The sequence below is a fragment of the Phymastichus coffea genome, unplaced genomic scaffold (assembly GCF_024137745.1).
Source record: "Phymastichus coffea isolate CEN01 unplaced genomic scaffold, Cenicafe_Pcof_1.1 PCOF00006, whole genome shotgun sequence".
Lineage (NCBI taxonomy): Eukaryota > Metazoa > Arthropoda > Insecta > Hymenoptera > Eulophidae > Phymastichus > Phymastichus coffea.
This window is the reverse complement of record NW_026706817.1, coordinates 491,022-513,034: the sequence shown is the minus strand read 5'-3', so window position 1 is coordinate 513,034 and position 22,013 is coordinate 491,022. Positions and strand designations below refer to the sequence as shown.

Sequence of the window (22,013 nt, the reverse complement as noted above, 5' to 3'; positions counted from 1 at the left end):
TCAGTCGTAATTATGTGAAACGTACTTTATGTAATATCGATTTAGTGCAATATAATTTCTTAGTAATACGAATCCCATAGATACAAATTTAATATAATATAAGTACAGATTTAAGATGCTAAATATCATGACCGTACAAGAATTTTGAAGAGCTAATTCAGCTGTCGCGCGTTGCAACTCAACTGCCGAAAAATCGAGCTGTCAGTAAGACTTTGATTTTTCGTAAATATTTTTTAGTAATCTAGCTAATAATAAATAAGCCAGCTTCGCTCACTCTTTGCTCCTTCTTTTTCTTGCTCCAGCAAATGGCCACCGCTTTTCAAATGAAAAAAATCAAGCGTAAATGCGCAAAGAAGTGATCACTGACAACAGTCAAAGCTGAGTTAGGTGCAGTTCACGGTGTATTTACCCCTGTGTTTGCAACTGTTTACAATTGGGTAAATGTATTTCAACAGGGCCGTACATCGACTGCAGATGAACATCGTTCAGGCCGTCCTCTAGACATGAGCACTCCGGAAATGATCAATAAAGTCTACGACATGGTATTGAGTGACCGAAGAATAAAATTGCGCGAAACAGTTGAAGTAACAGGGGTTTCAAAAGGTACAGTCATGCCGATTTTGTACGAGAAATTGGATATGAGAAAAATTTCGGCAAGATGGCTTGGGTGTCGCGTTTGCTCTCAGTCGAGAACAGATGCAGTCAAGTGGTGGCCGCTAAGATCATCTTGGCGCGCATCCATCATAATTTGGATTCCTGCGTCGATTTATGATTGTAGATAAAACAAGGCTTCACTAATACGGGACGAAAAAACACTTAAAATAGTGGTTTAAGAATGGTCAACCAGTTCCAAAGAAGGCGAAGATCGTGAAATCAGCCGGCAAGGTTATGGCCATTGTTTTTGGGATGCACGTGGAATTTTCTTCTTCGACTATGTAGTAAAAGGACAAATAATGACTGGAGAGTATTATGCGTTATTATTGGACCGGTTAAGCGAGAAAATTAAAAAAAATTGTCCTATTTTGAATAAAAAAATTCTGTTTCATCAAGACAATGCATAAGTGCACACTTGCGCAGTTTAAATGACCAAAATTGAGGAATGGAAGTTCGATTTAGTAGACCATTCACCGTATTCAGCAGGTTTGGATCCTAATGACTTTTTTTTTATTCTCGAACCTAAAGTGACTTGCCGAACAACAATTCATTTCAAACGAGGAGTTTATAATACAAACAAATAGCTATTTTGAGAATCTTCCAAAGTCAATTTTTGAAAAATAAAAAAAATCTACCCAAGAAAAATTGTAATTCTATCTTTTTCTAAGGACTTACTGACCAACCCTTGTAACTTACTAATTATGTAAAAACTTTTTGATGAAATATTAACATTTTATGGATTATTTTATATGTATGTATGCATAAATGTATGTATATACACTTATATACATATCTATATAAGTACAAAATTTTTAGAACGTCATAAATAAATCAGAATAGTATAAATTTTTGCATGGGAATTTAATATTTTTATATATAATATTTTATCTATTTCATGCTTTTACTTTTACAGGTCTAACATTCAGCTCAAGGTAGTATGAGAGTTATGTCAACCAAGACGAATCGTGAGACCTTAACTCATCGAAATTACCACATCGCAAGTGGTACAAATGGCAGATAACTAAGCAAATCTGCGTCACCTAAAGCAAGCCAACTTTCACTGAAGCATCGACGAACCTATTGCGTTGCGGATCGATTGAGCATGCCGTCTCAATAACAAGCGTCGCTCAACTGCGCAGATAAACACAGCAAAAACCAGATCAACTTGGCGGTTGAAAAAGGATTGTGAAGTAGTTAGATAACTAACTTGCTGAAGTTTAATTTAACAATAAACCTTCAATGGTTGTTGTCCATAAAAATAAAAGTAAACATAAAAGACGCAGAAAATTATCAGTGATCACGGCTGAGCAGAAGAAGAGAAATTGATTATGCGAGCTCAATGATAATTTGCACTGTTCCATAGGCTATTTAATGGAAATCAATGGAGATGACGAAGAAGAAATGTCATCACCGACGATTACAATCTCGTAGCTTTAGCGATTATATAATCGGAGGAATGAAGACGATAATTACCATCCATCTATTTCAGTAATTGATTACAAAATAAATTTTGTTGTACATTTTTTATATTTTTTATTTATAATAATTTTTAAATAAAATTTTATAAGTCTTTTTAGAATAAAGTGTATTTTTATCAATATAAAAATTTTCAATTGATCCAAAAATGCATACATTTAATACTTGACTTTTCCCCACCTAAACTACTTTTACAAAGTTCAGATTATATATGATCTGGAGTACTCATTTTGAAATGCACAATGTTATATCATGCTTAAAACTTACCGGGGTTAGGTGATCTAGGAATGCTGATTACACATGAGCCGATGGGATGAAGCACTCGGGAGAGTACGAGAGAAAGAGAGAGAGTGAAAGGAAGGCAAGAGCTCACCGTCAATCCTAGACATCGCTGACAATAACTATAATGGCAAGGAAATTGGTGTTGTGATGCATATCAGTGAAAGTTGATGTGTTATCTGCTGCAGTCGATGCGATAAGCTCGGCGCTGGTTGTTGCGTTGCTTCTAAAGCTGGTGGTAATGTGGTGTCTGAAGTTGGTGGCATGCTTCCCCTTAGGACCGGTTATTGCACATTAAATGGCTTAAAATATACTGGTGTTGGGCTACTGACAATGGCTCGCGACCGTCGAGTGCTTGACAAAGTCTTGTCGAATAAAGAGTATCAAAAACTATAAAAATGTGAAGTGTATAGAACTATCGATATCCTTCCTTTCTAGATTAAAAATGTATATCTTTGGCTTTTAAAATGGGACAAAAATATGACTTGAATCGTAGCTTGAAACTCTTTGGTATAGCCGTAATTTATGTTTTATAGAAGTTATAAATAATACTCATTTTCACTTTTATTGTTGATGAGTGAGTTATTTTCTTAACGAATAATACATGTATAAACTCTCTCAATTTTTCATATATACTTATCTATTAATTATAAATAAAACGGCAATTAATTGCAAAATTAATAAAAATTATTTTTGTTGGTTTTGACAGCACGTGAACTGAAGATCTGCACTGACATCAGCAGTGGTGGAGAGGTCTGCTGTTCTACAGATATGGAATTAAAAATGCAGATAAAAGCACGTGATAGACATGATAAAACAACTAAAAACGCGCTTCATAGACTCCAAAATGTATTACAGACAAGAGCCCATCGATTTCATGGTAATTTTCTTTACATAATTTAATAATTAAGTTTTCTTACAATAGATAACGATTTTGTTCAAACCGATTAGGGTGAAAAATTCTTTGATGTTATTTATTCGCCTAGAGTTTGCTGCAAAGTTGTAAGCTAGTAAGGTTATAACGCATGTTTAATTTATTTAACGTCGCTAACGTTCAATATGTCTTTTGGTGCAAGGCTAACCGTCGCCTTGATCTGCTGTTGATTTTTAATGGTATTGCTGCGCATGCGTTTCTTGTGGCTCAAAATTTATGACAAAATACGCATTGAATACGGGATAATTTAAGTTTATGGTCTTACTGTGATAGAGGATAGAATATATATATTGTGACGGTAAACGTCAAATTAGCGCTGATAACCTAATTTAATTGCTGTCTGGGAGGGCAGCACCCGTCGGGGGGACGAAATTGGTAACGAAGGAATTCGGCACGCGAGCAGACGGAACGCGCGCGATTGAAACCGAACTAGTGAAGCTTCGACTATCGTTGAGTCCGCCCGCTTTCGCTATCTCTATCGCCGATCCACGAGCCGTCAACATCAATACGCTATAGCAGCAACAGCCAGTTATCCGTGATCGTAGCCGCCAAGGTGCCATCCAGCTACTAGTTCGAGGCCAGGACGAGAGTGTGTGTGTGAGGTTTCGCCATCGAGGGCGAAACCATATCCGTGTGCGCGTGTTCGCGACCGGCGACAAACAATTAAAAACTGTTCTGCGCTGTGCGGTTCGTCTGTGTGTTTCCTCCGATCGCCTGTAATAATAAGGTAAGCTGGCCAGCTTAATTTCGCGATCGCGATTGCATGGTTAATAATTAATTTCCGATATCCGAAGCGTGCATTTAGCGGCTCTAATAACAAAGAGCAGCGAGCGTCCCAGCAATACGTGTTGTCGATGAGCGAGAGTCGATGTAAACAAACGCGCGGGCCGACTTTATGTAGCATTTGAGGAATAATAAAAGGTTTAGTTCGCATTGCTAACAAGTGTTTTTCGACTCACTTACACCTCATAGCTTCCACTCAATTTATTATAGGTTATTTACAATTACTGGTTGACGGACGCCTGTCTCCGCATGCTCTCCGGACTACATTTCGAGCATTGATAATTACATTCGCCCCTTCGATTTAATTACGCGAATAAAATATAAAATATATTAAACGGTTTTACCCCGTTACAGTATATCAACTTCGGCTTGAAATATCAAGTGTTAAATTAAAATGAAAACGTGTAAAACACCATAATATTTACGAATACCTTGGGGAAATAGGTTGATGGCCTTTATTTTACTGGGGTCAAAATAATTAGAATTGATATATACATTTCGGAATAATCTAATATAAGCAACGCTTGGGATAGGTTTTTACAACACAACAAACTCTATATATATCTTTATTCAACACTCTGACAACACTTTACAAAGTAATATAAAAGAGAGCAACTATATAGGTGCGCGCGCGACTTCGTTCAAAGAACGTCTGACGTAATCAACTGGACACGTGCTTTAGCATATTGAGTTATTCGTCTGATTTCTGATCGATGGCAGCACCTCTCAGAAATCACCCTAAGCTTTAATGTAATTCCAACACTCCCTCCCTTTGACAATTCAAAGTTAATACATTAAACTTCTATCAAATAAAATTGCAAGAAATACAAAAATATATATAATGCTTTTCTATGGAAATTTACTCTACATTTGTAACCAACAATATAAAAATTCAATATCAAAAACGGCTTCTCTTCTTCTACATTGGCTTCTCGTGTGTCTCGGTATGTCTATACCCTCAATCGTCACTTTCATCTGTGAACAGAAATACAACAAATATTACCTCAAATACGATAGCATTAGTAATATATATTATATTTATTTAGCAGTGCCTAAATTCATAATCTTGTCCTTAAGATATTTATGAGTTCCGAATGGCACGGGCTTCGTCATGATATCAGCTAAGTTCTCCTTGGTTGCAATCCATTTGACCATGACTTTGCCTTGATCCACACATTGCTTAATAAAATCTCCATGAGTGTCTGCCATGTGTTTCCGGATTCCAGTCCTTTCTCTCTCCAATAAACATGCGCAGATATATTCCAAACTGTCATCAAAACTTTTCAGTTTGTGACTCCCGCTCATCTCTGTGCAGTCTCTAGCTGATCTGTTGTCACACCATATAGTGACGGGGAATAGCGTTTTACCAATGACGTATCTAATAGATTTATCTAATGATATCAATTCTTGGCAAGCATCACTCATTGCCAAATATTCTGCTTGACAGGTAGAAAGAGTAACATAGGATTGTTTGCAGCTTCTCCACGCAACGATGTCTCCGAACAGCTTGATCACATACCCTCCTGTGGAAGTTGAGTCTTGAAAATCTCGAAAACTTGCATTAATCAGTGCTTCGAGAGTATTGGTCTCTGCTCTAAATGTCAAACCTAAATTGGTTGTCCCTCTCAAATATCTGAAAACCCGATTTACGTCCATCCAATCTTCTTCGGTGGGTGCTGTCTGCTTTCGTGCTAGATAATTTACCGCAAACGTGATGTCTGGTCGGATGGCATTTGCCAAATACATCAGACTTCCAATAGCTTCTCTATACGGTACCTTTTTCATGTCGTGTTCGGATCTTTCATGTTCGAGTTTATTATCTTCTTGTTTCGTTCTTTTATTTTTATTGTTTACCTGCCTTGTTACCATTGGTGTGTTCTGCGGTTTGCAGTCTTTCATGTTAAACCTTTCGAGAATACTTTCTGTATATGTGCTCTGATGGATTACCGTACGTTTTCCTTCTTTGTTTCTTTCAATTGTGATTTCCAGGAAATTCTTTGGTTCACCTAAATCTTTCATATCAAAAGCCTTACCTAGACATTCTTTTATCTCATTCAATTTATCTTCATCATCACTTGCAATTAGCATGTCGTCCACATACACGAGTACAAGTGCCATCTTTCCTTCTTTTCTCCGCGTGAACAGACAGGGTTCATGTAAGTCATTTTCCAAACCGAGCTTCCTAATCTCTTCCGAAAACCTTCTGTTCCATTTCTTTGGACTCACCTTTAACCCATAAAGTGCTCTTTCTAATTTACATACTTTGGTTTTTCTTGTGTCTGCATCCACTTCTACTCCCTCTGGTATCTCCATGTATATTTCTTCATCTAGTTTTCCATACAAGAATGCTGTTTTCACGTCCATTTGACAAGCATGTAGACCGTGTTTGTTGATGATGCTTAGCGCCGATCGAACTACCGAAAGTCTGGCAACTGGCGCATATGTCTCTTTTAGGTCATAAATGTTCTTATCTTTGAAGCCTCTAATTACTAATCTTGTTTTATATCTAGTCGTTCCATTTGCTTCTACCTTTCTCTTGAAGATCCATCTTGAATCGATGATATTTGCTTTCTTACCATCTATCATAGTCTGAGGTCGATCTACAAGTTTCCAAACCTTATTACGATCCATGGAACCGAGTTCTTCTTTCACTGCATCAAACCAACTTAGTTTTTGTTTACTTGAAATGGCTTCCTCGTAAGTTGCGGGATCTTTATTTATTTTCGCCAAGAGACAATGAATCTGTTGATCTTCGACATTTCGTCTTTCATCCTCTGATATGGATGATTGATTTACAGCTAAGTTAGCGAAACTAATATCTGCAACTGGGTGTGCTGTATGTGCTATTGCATTTTGGTCTTCCGAATTATTCTTTCTCTTTGCTCTGCTTCTTGTCAAAAGGCCTTGTTCTTCTATCTGTTTATTATTCTGTACTTGTTTTTCCTTCTGATTGATCTGTTTACTATTCTGTACTTGTTTTTCCTTCTGGTTGATCTGTTTACTTGGTCTGCCTCTCTTTTTGGGTTCTTTTATTTCTTGGTCTGATTTTGCTTCCTCGTCTTCTTCGAATGTTGTCATCCAATTCCAATCTTGTTTCAATTCTCCTTCTTTTGTGTTAGTAGAGCTGCTAATCGCACTTGACTGTTTGTTTCTATATACTTCCGAATAAACTAGTTTTTCATTAAACCTGATATTCCGGGTTTCTATCAATCTTCGTGAATGAGGATGCCATAGAATGTAACCGGTGTTTTTATATCCGACTAACACAGCCTTTACCGCTCGAGATGCGAATTTCGTGTTCGGTTTTGTCACTGTGGCGTATCCAATGCATCCAAACCTTTTGATCTGATCAAAATGACAGCTTGCTTCTGGAACATATCTTTTTAAAGGTGTATCATACTGTATTGCTTTATGTGGTGTTCTATTGTACACATGTGCAGCAGCTTCAACTGCTAGTTCCCACATTCCTTTCGGTAATCCTGAATCAAACATGTATGCTCTTACTTTTGTTTGAATAGTCTTGTTGAATCTTTCGGCTACTCCATTCTGTTCCGGAGTATATGGTGGTGCGAAGTCTGAATCAATGTTTTCTCTTTTCAATATTTCGATGAATTTTCCTCCAGTATATTCTGTGCCTTGATCTGACTTTATGTAACATACTTTTTCATTTTTACCTAGTAAATTCCTTGCACTTATCAGAAATTTTTCTAACGCTGCTCCAGCTTCACCCTTCCTTTTCAGAGTATATACTAAAGCAAATCTGGAATAATTATCTATAAATGAAATGATGAATCTCTTTTGTCCAGGATAGGATGTTGGCTTGATTGGTCCCATGATATCTGTGTGTATTACTTGAAGTGGCTGTAGTGCTCTATTCCTTGACGATTTGAATGGCAGCCTTTCCATCTTGGCCATTATGCATATTTCACATTCTAATATTGATTCATCAAATTTAACTCCTTGTAGTTTCTTTTCAATTTGCTGTAACTTTTTCAAATAGTTTAAAGATGCATGTCCCAATCTAACGTGCCACAACATTGCTTTATTACATCTTTCTGTAGTTTTCGGTTTTTCTTCAAGTGGATTCGTAACGAATATTTCTTCTATGTCTTCAAATTTTACCGTAGTATCTAATTGGATTATTTGTCTTGACGAATCATCATCTAGTATGAGCTGCTCTTGATTCTCCCTCCCAATCGCTGAATTCTCATTATTCACTGCTAAATCCGCTCCCTCCGAAATCGACAACGATGCGTTTTCTCCCTCCAGGTGAGTTGAGCTTTGAACTCCTCCCTCCGAATCCAATAACTCTTGCTGATGGGTGATATTCTGCGATTGCTCTTCAGTCTCATACTGTGTAACTAGTCTTGCTTTGCAGCTGTAATCTTCATATGTTATGTTTTCATTGTTTGATAATTTATTATTTTTTATCCTGAACCGTACTATCCAATTCGTTTTTTCATAGACTCCAGTGAAGAGAATTTGATTCGTCAATTTATTATAAACTTTGAATACTTTGTCATCCAGATAAATACTAAATCCTGCGTCTGCTAATTTTCTCAAAGATAATAGGTTCTCTGATATGTCTTTTGCAGCTATGACGTCGGTCAATTTGACTGTCTTCTTGTTTCTCTTATCTGGTTGTAGCAATAGGTCTCCTCTGCCATCTATTCTAATATCGGCGAATTCGTTCTTGTTTGCGCTTTTAATGATTCCATCTTTACATTTTCTAAATTCTTGTAAAATCATACCTTTATTTACGATATGATCTGTTGCGTCCGAGTCTGCTATAAAATCTATAACTTTATTTGATTTAATTTGACATAGACTCTTACCTGATGATGACGAAGTGTATTCATCTTGTGTTTCTGATCCTGACTCCTTTTGGTCGCGCTTTGGAGAGTCAATTTCTGCCGCCGCTCTTCTCAATTTTCCTTTTTCCTTGTGGGATGTCCGTTTGTTAATTTTTCCCTTTTTATTAACCTTCGCATAGCTCTTCTTCTCGTACTTTTTGCCTTTTGATTTTCCAGCGAAGCGTTTGTGACGATCATTACCTTGGTGTTTGTAATTTTTCTTGTACTTCTTTACGCGTTTGTCCTTTTCATCATCAGTTTCATCCTTTCCGTATGGGCAGTCGTCTCCTTTATGTTTCTTTACTGATTTACAATTGTAGCAGAACCACTTTCCTGTGCCTTGCAGAGGACATTCTTTGGAAAAGTGTCCTACTTCATTGCATCTATAGCATTTGCTTTCTCGATCTTTACTTGAATGCGTTTTGACTCTCTGAGCTTTACTTTCGTCCTTCGCTTCAGTCTTCTTTTCAGCTTCTAGTTGCATTATGAAGGATTTTATCTCTTCAAGAGTCATTTCTTTTGAAGTTGTCTGTCTTTTAAGCAAATCTGCACTTCTCACTTCTGGGACTACAGGAGCTACTGCTTGATAAAATGAAGATCGTTTTTCTTGTTCAGTCAATGGTACTGTATCTTCGCACATCTCGTATTCTCTTAATATCGCGTCAAATCTTTCACAGAAGTCATCTACCTTTTCGCCTTCTTGCATCTTGATCGAATACAATCTGGTTCTTACTGAAGTATGAGTTACATTCACTTCACTCTTCTTGTATCCTTTCAACTTCTTCAGAATTACTTTGGGATCCACTTCAGTCACGATTTTCCTATGGTAATATTCATCCAGACGGTTGATGATTATGTCTCTAACAAGGCTTTTCCTTTTGAGGTTTGTAGATTCTGAAAATTTTTCTGAGCTTTTTATGTTATCATCAATGACATCCAGCAACTCGATACTTCTTAATTCTGACTTCAAATAGTCCATCCATAAATCAAGGTTTGATTTTTGAGTCAACTTGTATTCTCTCTTTATGTGTACTTTCGTCGCAATCAAATCATCTTCAGTGGCCTTTTTGGAAATCTGCGTTTCTTGTTTATCAGCATTACCTCCTTCTTTGTCCTTAGTTTCATCGATCTTTTTCCTTTTCGCTGCTGTTACTTCTGTCTCGTGATTTCGAGCCTCATTTCTGCTTGATACTCTATCCTTCTCAGTCGTTGTATCTTTCAACTCGATCACTTCTTTATCTTCAAAATCGTTACCTGAGCTTCCGCCGCCCTTGCGTATTTTTAAACCCTTCAGTCTAAGCTTCTCGGCGTTCAGGTTGTTCTCGGAAATCTTGACCATTTTATCCATCATGTCATTAGTTTTATCCATGACCTTGTCTAATGACTTCATGGATGACTCCAGCTTCTCCGATGCTGCTTCGCTTCTAGCAATCAATGCCTCAAATGGATTTACTGGAACACTATAATTTTTCTTCCATCTAAACATCTTCAAGTCTTCCATAATGACAGGCTTTCCTCTAGGCTTGTCCGTCTTAGTTTCATCTTTTGTAGTATTCATATTTTCCTCTTTTTCATTTTGACTTTTAGTCTCATCGGAGCTCTCATTATTATCAAATGGATCATATAGACGCTTTCCGTCCTCCTCATTATTGACAAGTGATTTTGTCATCTCTTCGTTGGATTTTGCTTCTGCCATCCTCGTCCGGGTTTTCTATAAAACAGACATTTTTGTAAAAAATTTGTACATACATACTTTTTCCTCCATGTATTAAAAGCCCTTCAACTATGGTATGCCAAAAAAAAATCCTCTACTCCTACCTCTATAAACAGGCATTCATTACAACTTATAATGTCGTGTTTTATGTTTCTGAGTCATACGGGTCGCACGGCAACCGGTACAAACTCGAAACTAGAAATCAAGCGCCTTCGCCAAACCACACGTACGTGCACACCACTTTCCAATATGCGACTTTTAGCACTGCCAAAAAATCTATTGTACGTTGGGTTGATCAAGCACACAATACGGGACTTAAGCGAAATTGCATTAATTTCTCTAGTTAACAATAAAATTTATTGTATGACAAGTTCCTTTTATTGTTAACCCCAGACAAAAAAATTCCTCTAATTTTAATTATAACATCTATTATCAACTATCTAATTAACATCCATCTTTTACTTTTTAAACTTCGAAAAAAATATCATCATATATTATGCTTCCATTAATTACACTCATGAAATTCTACATATCCATAATTAATTATTTAATTCACAATACTTAATGTATTTTTGCTTAACAATTATTTTCATAATATTCAACATATCCATGAATGAAAATTATTTTCATGATATTCAGCATATCCATGAACAATAATTTCTTCTAAATAAAATATACAGATCGGAAAAAAAATAAGAATTGGAATTCAAAAAGTGATTCAATCTCTCACTTTCTTCCATTCTCTCTACATTCGTCTTAATAGTGTGGTTCGCCCGGCAACAGCGAAGCCATAACATAGCGTCATCTGCCTCGCCGATTCCAGTGAAGCGTGCAAACACGTGTGTACTTGCCGGGCGCTTTCTTTGTTTCACACTCAAGATTTCATCTCACACATATACTGAAAACTACTTCTTCAAATTTTTCAAGTATAACATTTTCTTTTCTACGATCCGTAATTTTTATACTTCTACGTCAAAGGAAAAACTTCTAATTTTTCTTCATGTATAAGCAAAACTACATTACTTCTATATGCAGCACGTTTTTGAAAATTTTTATTTGCACGTCTAACATCTAATGTCAATTAAATTTTCAAAAACTTACCTTCAATCTCTTCTAATTATTTTTGCCTTCTAGTGCAAAAATTTTCGGCGCTTTCCCAAGCTTGCAGAACTTCTTAGCGCAGTGGAAGCGTGCTGTGGCTCATAACCTTTCGGAATAATCTAATATAAGCAACGCTTGGGATAGGTTTTTACAACACAACAAACTCTATATTAATATTATATTATCTTATATATCTTTATTCAACACTCTGACAACACTTTACAAAGTAATATAAAAGAGAGCAACTATATAGGTGCGCGCGCGACTTCGTTCAAAGAACGTCTGACGTAATCAACTGGACACGTGCTTTAGCATATTGAGTTATTCATCTGATTTCCGATCGATGGCAGCACCTCTCAGAAATCACCCTAAGCTTTAATGTAATTCCAACAATACATATGTTGCATGTTTTCGAAAATATATAGAACTAATTTAAGTATAGAGCTGTAGGCACATTGTCAGATAATAAAACTTAAGTTATCAAGTGTTGTGTTCATTGTTTCTTGATCAAGGATTTTTTACAATTAATCTAAAAAAAACATTATTTTCAGTCACAGAAATGAAAATATACTAGTCCTAAATAGCATAATGATTGAGATGAGTGAAAGACTGAGTGTAAACAAAGTGATTGAGATGAGCTGAAACTGAGTGTATAAAAAGAGATCGAAAAAGAGCAAAACGATGTACATTAGTCGTGAGCAAATTTTGGCATATCAACGCAAACTGGTAATGAATACCAAAAATACATTAGATATGAACGTTCTACCATTGTAAAACGAAAGAATGACTTTAATTCACTTGTTCACTTATACTGGCAAAGTATCAACTGTTTACATGTAAAACAACTCAGCTAAACATTGTTATGATCTGCCAATCTGCCATAGTCGACGTTATATTCAAAACACTGTAAAAAAAACTGCACCTTGCTGTATTATCATGGAACTGCATACAAATAAACTACTGCGAACTCAACCTCGGCGCAGAATTAGTCAAACATTAAAGTTCAATATCTCTAGTAAAAATCAACTTACAGAATCGGGGAATAATATTGAAAGTTTGCCAAATCTGGAAAAAAAATCTTACAAAAATTTGAGTTAAAGCATTTTTCAGTTTCCATCAAGCTCTATCTAAATCACTGGTCAAAAAATTATTTTCGTCAAAACCAACGCGCGCATGGATATTTTTTCCGGGAAGTGATAGGTTTTTTAAACATTGCTTATCTCTGTAAATTCTAAAAATTCAAAAAATATATAAGAAAAAAAATGTTTGTTTTTGAAAGTGGAATACTGTACTATTTTTTTTTTATTTTATTCAAAAAAAATTTTTGTAGATTTAAAAAAAAATTTTTTTTTCACAGTTGATACGCCAAAAAGATGAAAAACTGCATCAAATTTTTTTTCACTCATTCAATATTATTTCATAATAAATATGAATTTTGCAAAAAATGAATTTTCTTTTTTTTTTGGTGTTAAAAATATTTTTTATCATCAAAAATATGAAATGACAACAAATGTTTAGTCTGAACATTTTTATATCGCATAAATCAAGAAGTAGGCTTTATAAATTTACTTAAAATATGAAGTTGAAAATGACTACTTATTTAATAGAAAGTATGTATTCAACATGCTGATTGATACTAAAAGTATTTACAAAGTGATATCCCTACTTTCATCAAATCAATCATATCTCTACAAATATTTCTATGCTTCTGGTTACAAGTTTACCAGTCGATAGCCAACATTTTGAATATGAGTAATTATATTTGTGGTCTCCATTGTAACCATAGTAAAATTAAGACATTTAACTTCACATGAACGTAGTATTATTGTGCTGCACAAACTTCATATGAGTGATCGTGCTATTTCAAAAAAGTTGGATATAAGCAGGAATGCAGTCGCTTAAAACATCCAAGAATTCTGTGAAACAGATAGTGTAGAAAATAGATACCGAAAGCCAAGAAGGAAAACTACTGTACAAAAAGACAACTACACTTGCCGAAAAAGTTTGCGAAACCGAAACTTCACAGCTCCATAAGTCACTGCCGATATTGACGAACATTTAGAAAAATCTAGAATTGTAAGCATCGTTAAAAGGCGGTTAAAAGAAAAAGGACTCTGTGGTCGAGTTACCGTGAAAAACTCTATACTGCGATGTGCAAATAAAAATAAACGTCTACGATGGGAAAGAGCACACAAAAATTGGACGATTGACGATTGAAAAAAAGTTCTTTGGTCTAATGAATTAAAGTTTGAAATTTTTAGAAATAGAAGGCAAGTCTACGTAAAAAGAAGGGCTGATAAAAAGTATTATGAAGATTGTTTGATTTCAAGTGTTAAGCATGGTGGCGGGTCAACCATGGTATGGGACTGTTTTGTTGGTTCGAAAGTAGGCGATCTTCTTAAAATTGATGGTCATTTGAAAAAAAGGTTACAAAAAATTTTTACAAAACCATGGCGTAAAATTAGGCTTACGATTAGTTGGATGACAGTTTGAATTTCAACAGGACAACGACCCTAAACCCATATCGAAGCTATGCATAAATTATGTTTCAAATTTAAAAAAACAAAAAGCTAAAAGTCATGCAATGGCCAGCACAGTCCCCCGGAATTACTATAGGAAGAACTGGATCGATCAGTAAAAAAACATTACCCAACTTTTGCTACTAAACTATGGGAAATATTACAAAGAGAGTGGGTAAATATTAAACAGAAAACATTGGATGATCTAGTTGACAGAATGCCAAGAATTTATAAAGTAATGATTAAGAATGAAGGAGGACATTTTGATGAAAAAAAAGTTTAAATTTCGTTATATTAGTCGTAATTATCATATGTGCGTTTTTTTATTCACAATATAATATTGTTACTTGATATAGACGCATTACAAAATACAATTACGTTTTGCAATATTGTTCAGTTTCTAAAAAAATTAACAAAACTTTTGTTCGTGCTCCTTTTCTTATGTTGACGGATATAATAATGAAATTTATATATGCGTTAATCTAATATAAAGTCTAATTCTTCGGTTGCATTTCGTTCGGTGCAATTTCAGTAATTGAAGTATTTAAATGATGTAAATATTATTATGTAAATATCAAATATCTAGTCTATATGAAGTAAACAAGTTTTCTATTCAGAAGTATACCACATTATTATTATTTTTATTGACAAGAAAAATGTTTCTAAGACCAAACAAAAAAGAAAATTCTTTTCTTTACAAAATTCATATTTATTATGGTATAATATTGAATGAGTGGGAAAAAAATTGGATGCAGTTTTTATCTTTTTGGCGTATCAACTGTGAAAACAAAAATTTTTTTTTAAATCTACAAAAACTTTTTTATCAATAAATTTTTAAAAACATAGTACAGTATTCCACTTTCAAAAACAAACATTTTTTCTCTTATATATTTTTTTGAATTTTTAGAATTTACGGAGATAAACAATGTTTAAAAAACCTATTACTTCCCGGAAAAAATGTCCGTGCGCGCGTCGGTTTTGACGAAAATAATTTTTTGACCAGTGATTCAGATAGAGCTTGATGGAAACTAAAAAATGCTTTAACTGAAATTTTTGTAAGATTTTTTTTCCAGATTTGGCAAACTTTCAATATTATTCCCCGATTCTGTAAGTTGATTTTTCTTGTCATTGTTTCTTATGGAACGATATTTACTTCAAATTTAGCAATTCGCACTTTAATTTAATTAACTCATAATGAGAAATCAATGTACACTTCTCGCATAAATTAAAGGAACAAAAAAATTTCCAATTTTTTTGGAAATTTTGAAAAAGCTGTATTTCAGTGAGAAATTGTCGTACAGGAAATAAAAAAAATATAGGTTTTGAAGCTTGAAGACTCTAGATTTCGAATTTTTTGGTTACAAATTTTTTGGTACACCTGTAGCCATGCAATTTTTGGATAAAGCACAAAAAAAAAACTTTCCAAAATTTTTACCTTATTATTTTACTCTACGGGCATGAAAAAATTCTTTCGAGCTAGACCAATGCATAGGTCGCAAAGCCTGTTCATTCAGCTTTAATTTGCTTTTTGCGGGAGTCAGATACGACCATTTGTCTTCGAGATATCGAATTTTAAATGCAAAAGGATTCTTTTTCACTCAACTGCCGATATCTCTGAAACTACTGGTCTCCCAGCTAACGGGTTTCGTTTTCTACAAAAGATTTCCTACAAAAATCTGTCATGGTTGGTTGAAAAAAAATGTTTTTTTTTCGTTTTCAAGACAAACAAGGTTTGTGACTGTTTACTGATTTCCCGCCGGCATTAGCGTTATCCAAAGCATACCATGTGGAAGTAGCACGGTTGGATTTACGCTTCTTTTTATGCTTACGCACGTGTGTTAGATTCTTCGGAAAAAATGAGACCCTGTGGTTTGTCAGTTTCACAGTATGTATTTAACCACTCCAAATTCATTTTCCGAAGGGTATGTTTGTCAGTGTTGTGTAAGCAATTTTTAGATGAAATGAGACCCCGTGGTTCATCAGCTGTACAGTATTTTATGACTCTAAACTCATTTTCTAAAGTGTGTAATGTGTAATGTCTAATTACAGCTTGCAATCTTTGTCGCATATTCGAAATGCAATTTCGGATCATCCGTTGAGGGATCTGACGCCAAATTCTTATCAGAACGTTCTCTAATTCTGCTAAATTACACAGGCCGACAAAAAATTTTACCAAGAACCCGAGTATAGTTTTCCGAAGGTTTTTTGCGCGCTGAATCCGAATCCGAGGTCAGAATTACTCTGGTGGCTCCGATTTTCGAGATATCCTAACCTTAAAGTGCAAAAAACGCGATTTTTGCCTATATTTGAGGTTATGTAGCAAAGAAAAGAAATTTTTTTTCAAAAAACTGTATACATCAAATTAAAGTATGAGTTTTCTTCTTTCAAATGCCGTTGAGTATGCTCGGATATCTTTTTTTTTCACGAAGTTACACTAATTTGAAAATTTAAAATTTTATGAATTTAAAAAGCACCACACCATTCAGCCCAAGCTATCTAACAAGTAACCATATTAAAGAGCCACTCACCAATTTAAACCAAACTTGGAAATATGACAAAACACTAAAAAATATTGTGAGTATCGTGCTTCTATTTACAAAATGCTCTCTTACGGGTAGAAACCACCCCTGCCAACCCCTAAACAGGCTCCCCCATATAACCCTGGGTAAAGCAAGATTAATCAACTGCTTTTCGGTAAAAAAAACTCATTCTCGGGGGTTTTGGAAACCCTTCAAGTTACTATTTTTCGAGCGAAATATTGATTTCAAAAAAATATTCTCCACCATTTTGAATTCGCTATCTGGCGTTCGCCATCTTGGATTTGAAAAAACGAAATTTTGGTAGTATATTCGAACTCAGCGACCTCGAAAACCCCCGAGTACTAATTTCCAACCAAAAATATGCTAATTCTATGATTTTCATCCACCATCTTGAATCTGCCATCTTGGATTTTCAAAAATGAAAATTCTGACTGTAGATTCGTATTCAGCGACCCCGAAAACCCCCGAGTAAGAAATTTTAAGCCAGAGTAGTCAATAGAAAAATGTATGCCGAAAAGGGTTAAAAGCCACCCCTATCTACCCCTTGCAGGCTTATATACGTAACCCTAGTTACACCAAGTTTAATTAAATCCTTTTTGATGAAAAAATTAATTTTTTAATCACAAATAGACATACACATCTTAACCTGGATATGCCTTATCCCTGTATACATGTACAACCCTTAAAAACCCTTGGGCAGGCTAATCATAGAACCCTGGGTAAGCTATTTTAATCATGTGAAATTCGATGAAGGAATTAATCACAGATAGACATACGCAGCTTATTTTTTGTACGCGGTTGGGAGGGCTGGTTTTAAAGGGTTGAGGAGGTATTTGGGGATGAGGCCTATCTAGATCATATTAGTACGCATACCTGTGATTAGAAAATGAGTTTTTTTATCAAAAAGCAGTTAATTAAACTTGCTCTACCCAGGGTTATGTGGGTGAGCCTGTTTAGGGGTTGGCAGGGGTGGTTTCTACCCGTAAGAGAGCATTTTGTAAATAGAAGCACGATGCTCACAATATTTTTTAGTGTTTTGTCATATTTCCAAGTTTGGTTTAAATTGGTGAGTGGCTCTTTAATATGGTTACTTGTTAGATAGCTTGGGCTGAATGGTGTGGTGCTTTTTAAATTCATAAAATTTCAAATTTTCAAATTTGTGTAACTTCGTGAAAAAAAAAGATATCCGAGCATACTCAACGGCATTTGAAAGAAGAAAACTCATACTTTAATTTGATGTATACAGTTTTTTGAAAAAAAATTTCTTTTCTTTGCTACATAACCTCAAATATAGGCAAAAATCGCGTTTTTCGCACTTTAAGGTTAGGATATCTCGAAAACCGGAGCCACCAGAGTAATTCTGACCTCGGATTCGGATTCAGCGCGCAAAAAACCTTCGGAAAACTATACTCGGATTCTTGGTAAAATATTTTTGTCAAATTCTGTCGGCCTGTGTTATTCAGATAGGGATAATTTTGACGCAATCGGCGGCCTAATATGTCCCAGATATGCTCTATGGGATTCAGATCAGGACTCATTGCAGGATGCCTCAACAATCTGATGTTGTTCCTCTGAATGAATTGATGGGTGATATTCGCTATGTTAGGCCTAGCATTATCTTGCATTAAAATAAATCCTTTCCTGTTTCGTGCGAACGTGAGGTTGTAAGATTCGGTCGATATAACGCCTAGCATTGAGAATGTCTCGAACAATCACTAAAGGAGTAGGAGAATCCCGTGAAATTGCAGCCCAAATTATCGCCAATCCTCCACCGTAAGCAGCTATGGAACGAATAAAACGCTGTTCATAACGTTGACCTGTACGACGCCAAGCTCGAGGTTTTCGGTCGTTACCATGCAGGCAAAGCCGAGACTCGTCAGAAAAAAAACGCTGTTCCAATTTCTCATTGACCAGTTCACATGGTTGTGAGCGTACTGCAGACGAGCTCTACGATGTGCAATGGTCAACATCGGTCTACGGGCAGCAGTTCGAGCACGGAGTCCAGATTCGCGAAGACAATTTCTTACCGTCGGTCGAGAAATATTTCGCGGCTGTCGTTGTTGTTTTTGTTGTTGTTGTCGCTGTTGTTGATGATTCGGGAAGTTTTGAGCGATGAGCTTTGCTGGAGCAAAAGGGTCTTGGATAGCCTGTCGAATGATTGCTCGATCATCTCGACGAGTCGTTGCTCGATGTCGTCCTTGTCCAGCACGTCGTTGGTATCCATTTGTTTCCCGGAATCGGTTGTACACACGAGACATAACCGAAGCACTTACATCGAGTTCTTCATTAACCTGTAGATATCTGTACCCCTCCTGAACAAAGGTCACTAGCCGAGCGACTTCTGGGGTAGATAAATGTCGCCAGGAAGGCATTATGAAATTAATTAGAATTTAAAAGCTGCTATAAAAATTTATTTAAAAATTTCTTTAAAAATATTGAAAAAAACTGTGGTTGGTTTTTATTACCAGAAGTCGAAATGTTTTGAACAAAACTGTTTTGTGTCACGTAATGGCTCTGTAGAAAAAGTAAAAAATTTATCGCTCAGAATTTCGCGCAATGAGTACCATGGGCACCTTCGAGATATCGACTTTAATTCTTTTCAATAAAATTTTTTTTAGGAAAAAAAAGGTTTGAATATGTTCATAGCTTCAACGAGATAAGTCAAAAATATCTTCTTGGTATTTTTTAATTTTTAAAATTATGAAAATTGCAACGGTAGTTGGTTCAATTAATCGATCCGTTCGCGATTCTGCTTCTCGCGCGTTAGTACAAACAATTGAGAGAGAGGGGGCGCGCGATCATTTGAATAAACAGTTACGCTTCAGCTGTTTACGCGAGTTTACCGCCGATATTGTTTTGCATCGTGTTTCGCCGTTATTAAAGATTTTCTGGGACAATTACGTGCGTGAGTGAAACGACGGTATTGCAGCAGCAAGTAGCAGTAGTGCAGAAACAGTATTGCAGCAGATTAAAGGCAGACTGAGGCAGCGCAGCTGATGAATAGGAGGGCAGCGGCAGTTGATATATTTCATCAACAATTACGACTAATCACCGTAATTGGACCGCAGGGTAGGTGCGCCTCCCGTCATTATTGCGTGACAAAATACATTCGGTATTTTGTCAATCGTGATAGCGATTTTTTATATTCGCGCCGAGCGTTAGTTCGCGGTAAATTTCGAATCTTCTCTCTCTCTCTCTCTCTCACCGAATAGTATTCATTGTAAAATCCTGTTCGCGAGCGTTAGTCTTTCAGCCCAATAAAGACTGTAGTTATTTTTATTAATTAAAGTTAGTCAAATTTATTTTTCCGATTGCGTCATTTAATTTTCCCAGTAGCTTAAGCGATTTGTAAAAGACTTAGGTTTTAATCCGATTACGTCTAGGGGATTAAGTGGATTAGGCGTAAAGTCACCCACACCTAAGATTCATCGAGTGTCACAAGGCACGTGACTTAAGGTGAGTTAAACTCCGTTCGATAGAAGACAATTAAGCAAAATCATCTGACGTAAAGGCGAATACTCGTACGATCATACGTGTTTAACGAAGCGGCGGTTAGCTCTGCTCCGTGGGAGTTTATTCATAAATAAATTTCCCATTTTTTAGATAACCTCCCCCGTTACAAAATTTAATTTCCCAAAAAATAAATTAGCGGGAAGTTACACGGATGGCCTTTAGGGTGAGCGGTTTTCCACATTTTTTGTTGTTGATTTTTTCGATATTTTTTTAAGAAAATTTTACGGAACTTTTTTAAGCGTAAGAAAAATTTTTTTTTCATATTTTTTTTCAATTTTCAAAAAAAATCTTTGAAAGAATTTTCAAAATTTTTGAAAAAATTTTTTTGGATTTTTTTTTTTGTTAATCAATCTTTTTACTCACAATTGAGTAGAAAGCCGAAAAAAATGAAATTATTTATTTTTAAAAAGATTAAGTCAAGTTTAAGGAATAAAAATCTTGTTCCCTCAATTTTTTCAAAATTTCAATCAATCGGTCCAGGAAAACCGCTGAACCTATCAATCTAAAAATTTAGGATGATCTTTGTGGTACGTTAGACTGTAAAATTTTTTTCTAACCTAAGTTTTTCCCCCAATATTACCGAAGATACAGTCGATTAACCAAAAATAGGGAAATTGGCACTTCTTTGCTCTTTTTTCACGTTAACGTTACTAGTCTACTAAAATTTCTTTTTCCAATCAACTATGACAGATTTTTGTAGGAAATTTTCTGCAGAAAACGAAACCCCCTGTCCATTCGCTGAGCGACCTTTTGCATTCAAAATTCGATATCTCAAAGACAAATGGTCGTATCTGACTCCCGCAAAAAGCAAATTGAAGATGAATGAACAGGCTATGCGACCTATGCATTGGCCTAGCTCGAAAAAATTTTTTTATGCCCGTAGAGTAAAATAAGGTTAATATTTTGGAAATTTTTTTTTTGTGCTTTATCGAAGAATTGCATGGCTACAGGTGCTCCGAAAAATTTGTAACTAAAAAATTCGAAATCTAGAGTCTTCAAGCTTCAAAACCTATATTTTTTTTATTTCCTGTACGACAATTTATCACTGAAATAAAGCCTGTTGAATATTGCTAAAAAAAAATAGAAATTTTTTATGTTCCTTTAAGTTATACGAGAAGTGTATTTACATACATTTAATTTTAAGCACTTCGCTTTTTTGTATAAACATATATCGTTAAACGCATACATTCGAACGTCGCTCGATGACTCGCCATTTTTCGCTGTTATTTTGTGAGACTTGAGTTTCATTATACAGTAATCAAGGAATTTTGCAAGCATTTACAGGTGAGAAATAGCATTAATAGCAAGCATCCAAAAACGGCTTAGACACCTAGCGGTAAATTATCTAAGTGAAATTCAATTGGATAAAATTGTCGGCGAGAACTTAAAATTTTTATGTAGCGTATTTTATATTTACAATTTAGTGTAATGTAGAAAATTATTTAAAATTCTTGGCTAAATGTAAACCAATATTTACAATTAAATAAGCAATTAATTTTTGTAATGTAAAAAGTTTATCGAGCCTGCCAACTTATTCAAATACATTTCTTTTTCGAAACATATTTTTGAGATAATAAAAATTTGAAGCTCACATTTTATTTATATTATTGAATGAACATTTAAATAACGATAGTATGTTTATTTTCG

The 22,013-nt window shown here is 35.3% G+C and overlaps 1 protein-coding gene across 2 annotated transcripts in view; it reads left to right on the top strand.

Moving 5' to 3' along the window:
* The window catches only part of LOC131668304 (glypican-4), a 412,396-nt gene that overhangs the window by 86,838 nt on the left and 303,545 nt on the right, over positions 1–22,013 (top strand). For both annotated transcript variants that reach the window (XM_058942375.1, XM_058942366.1), the window contains exon 3: positions 3,119–3,289. In XM_058942375.1, the coding sequence (XP_058798358.1) occupies positions 3,119–3,289 (171 nt within the window). The remainder of the gene's footprint in view (positions 1–3,118; positions 3,290–22,013) is intronic.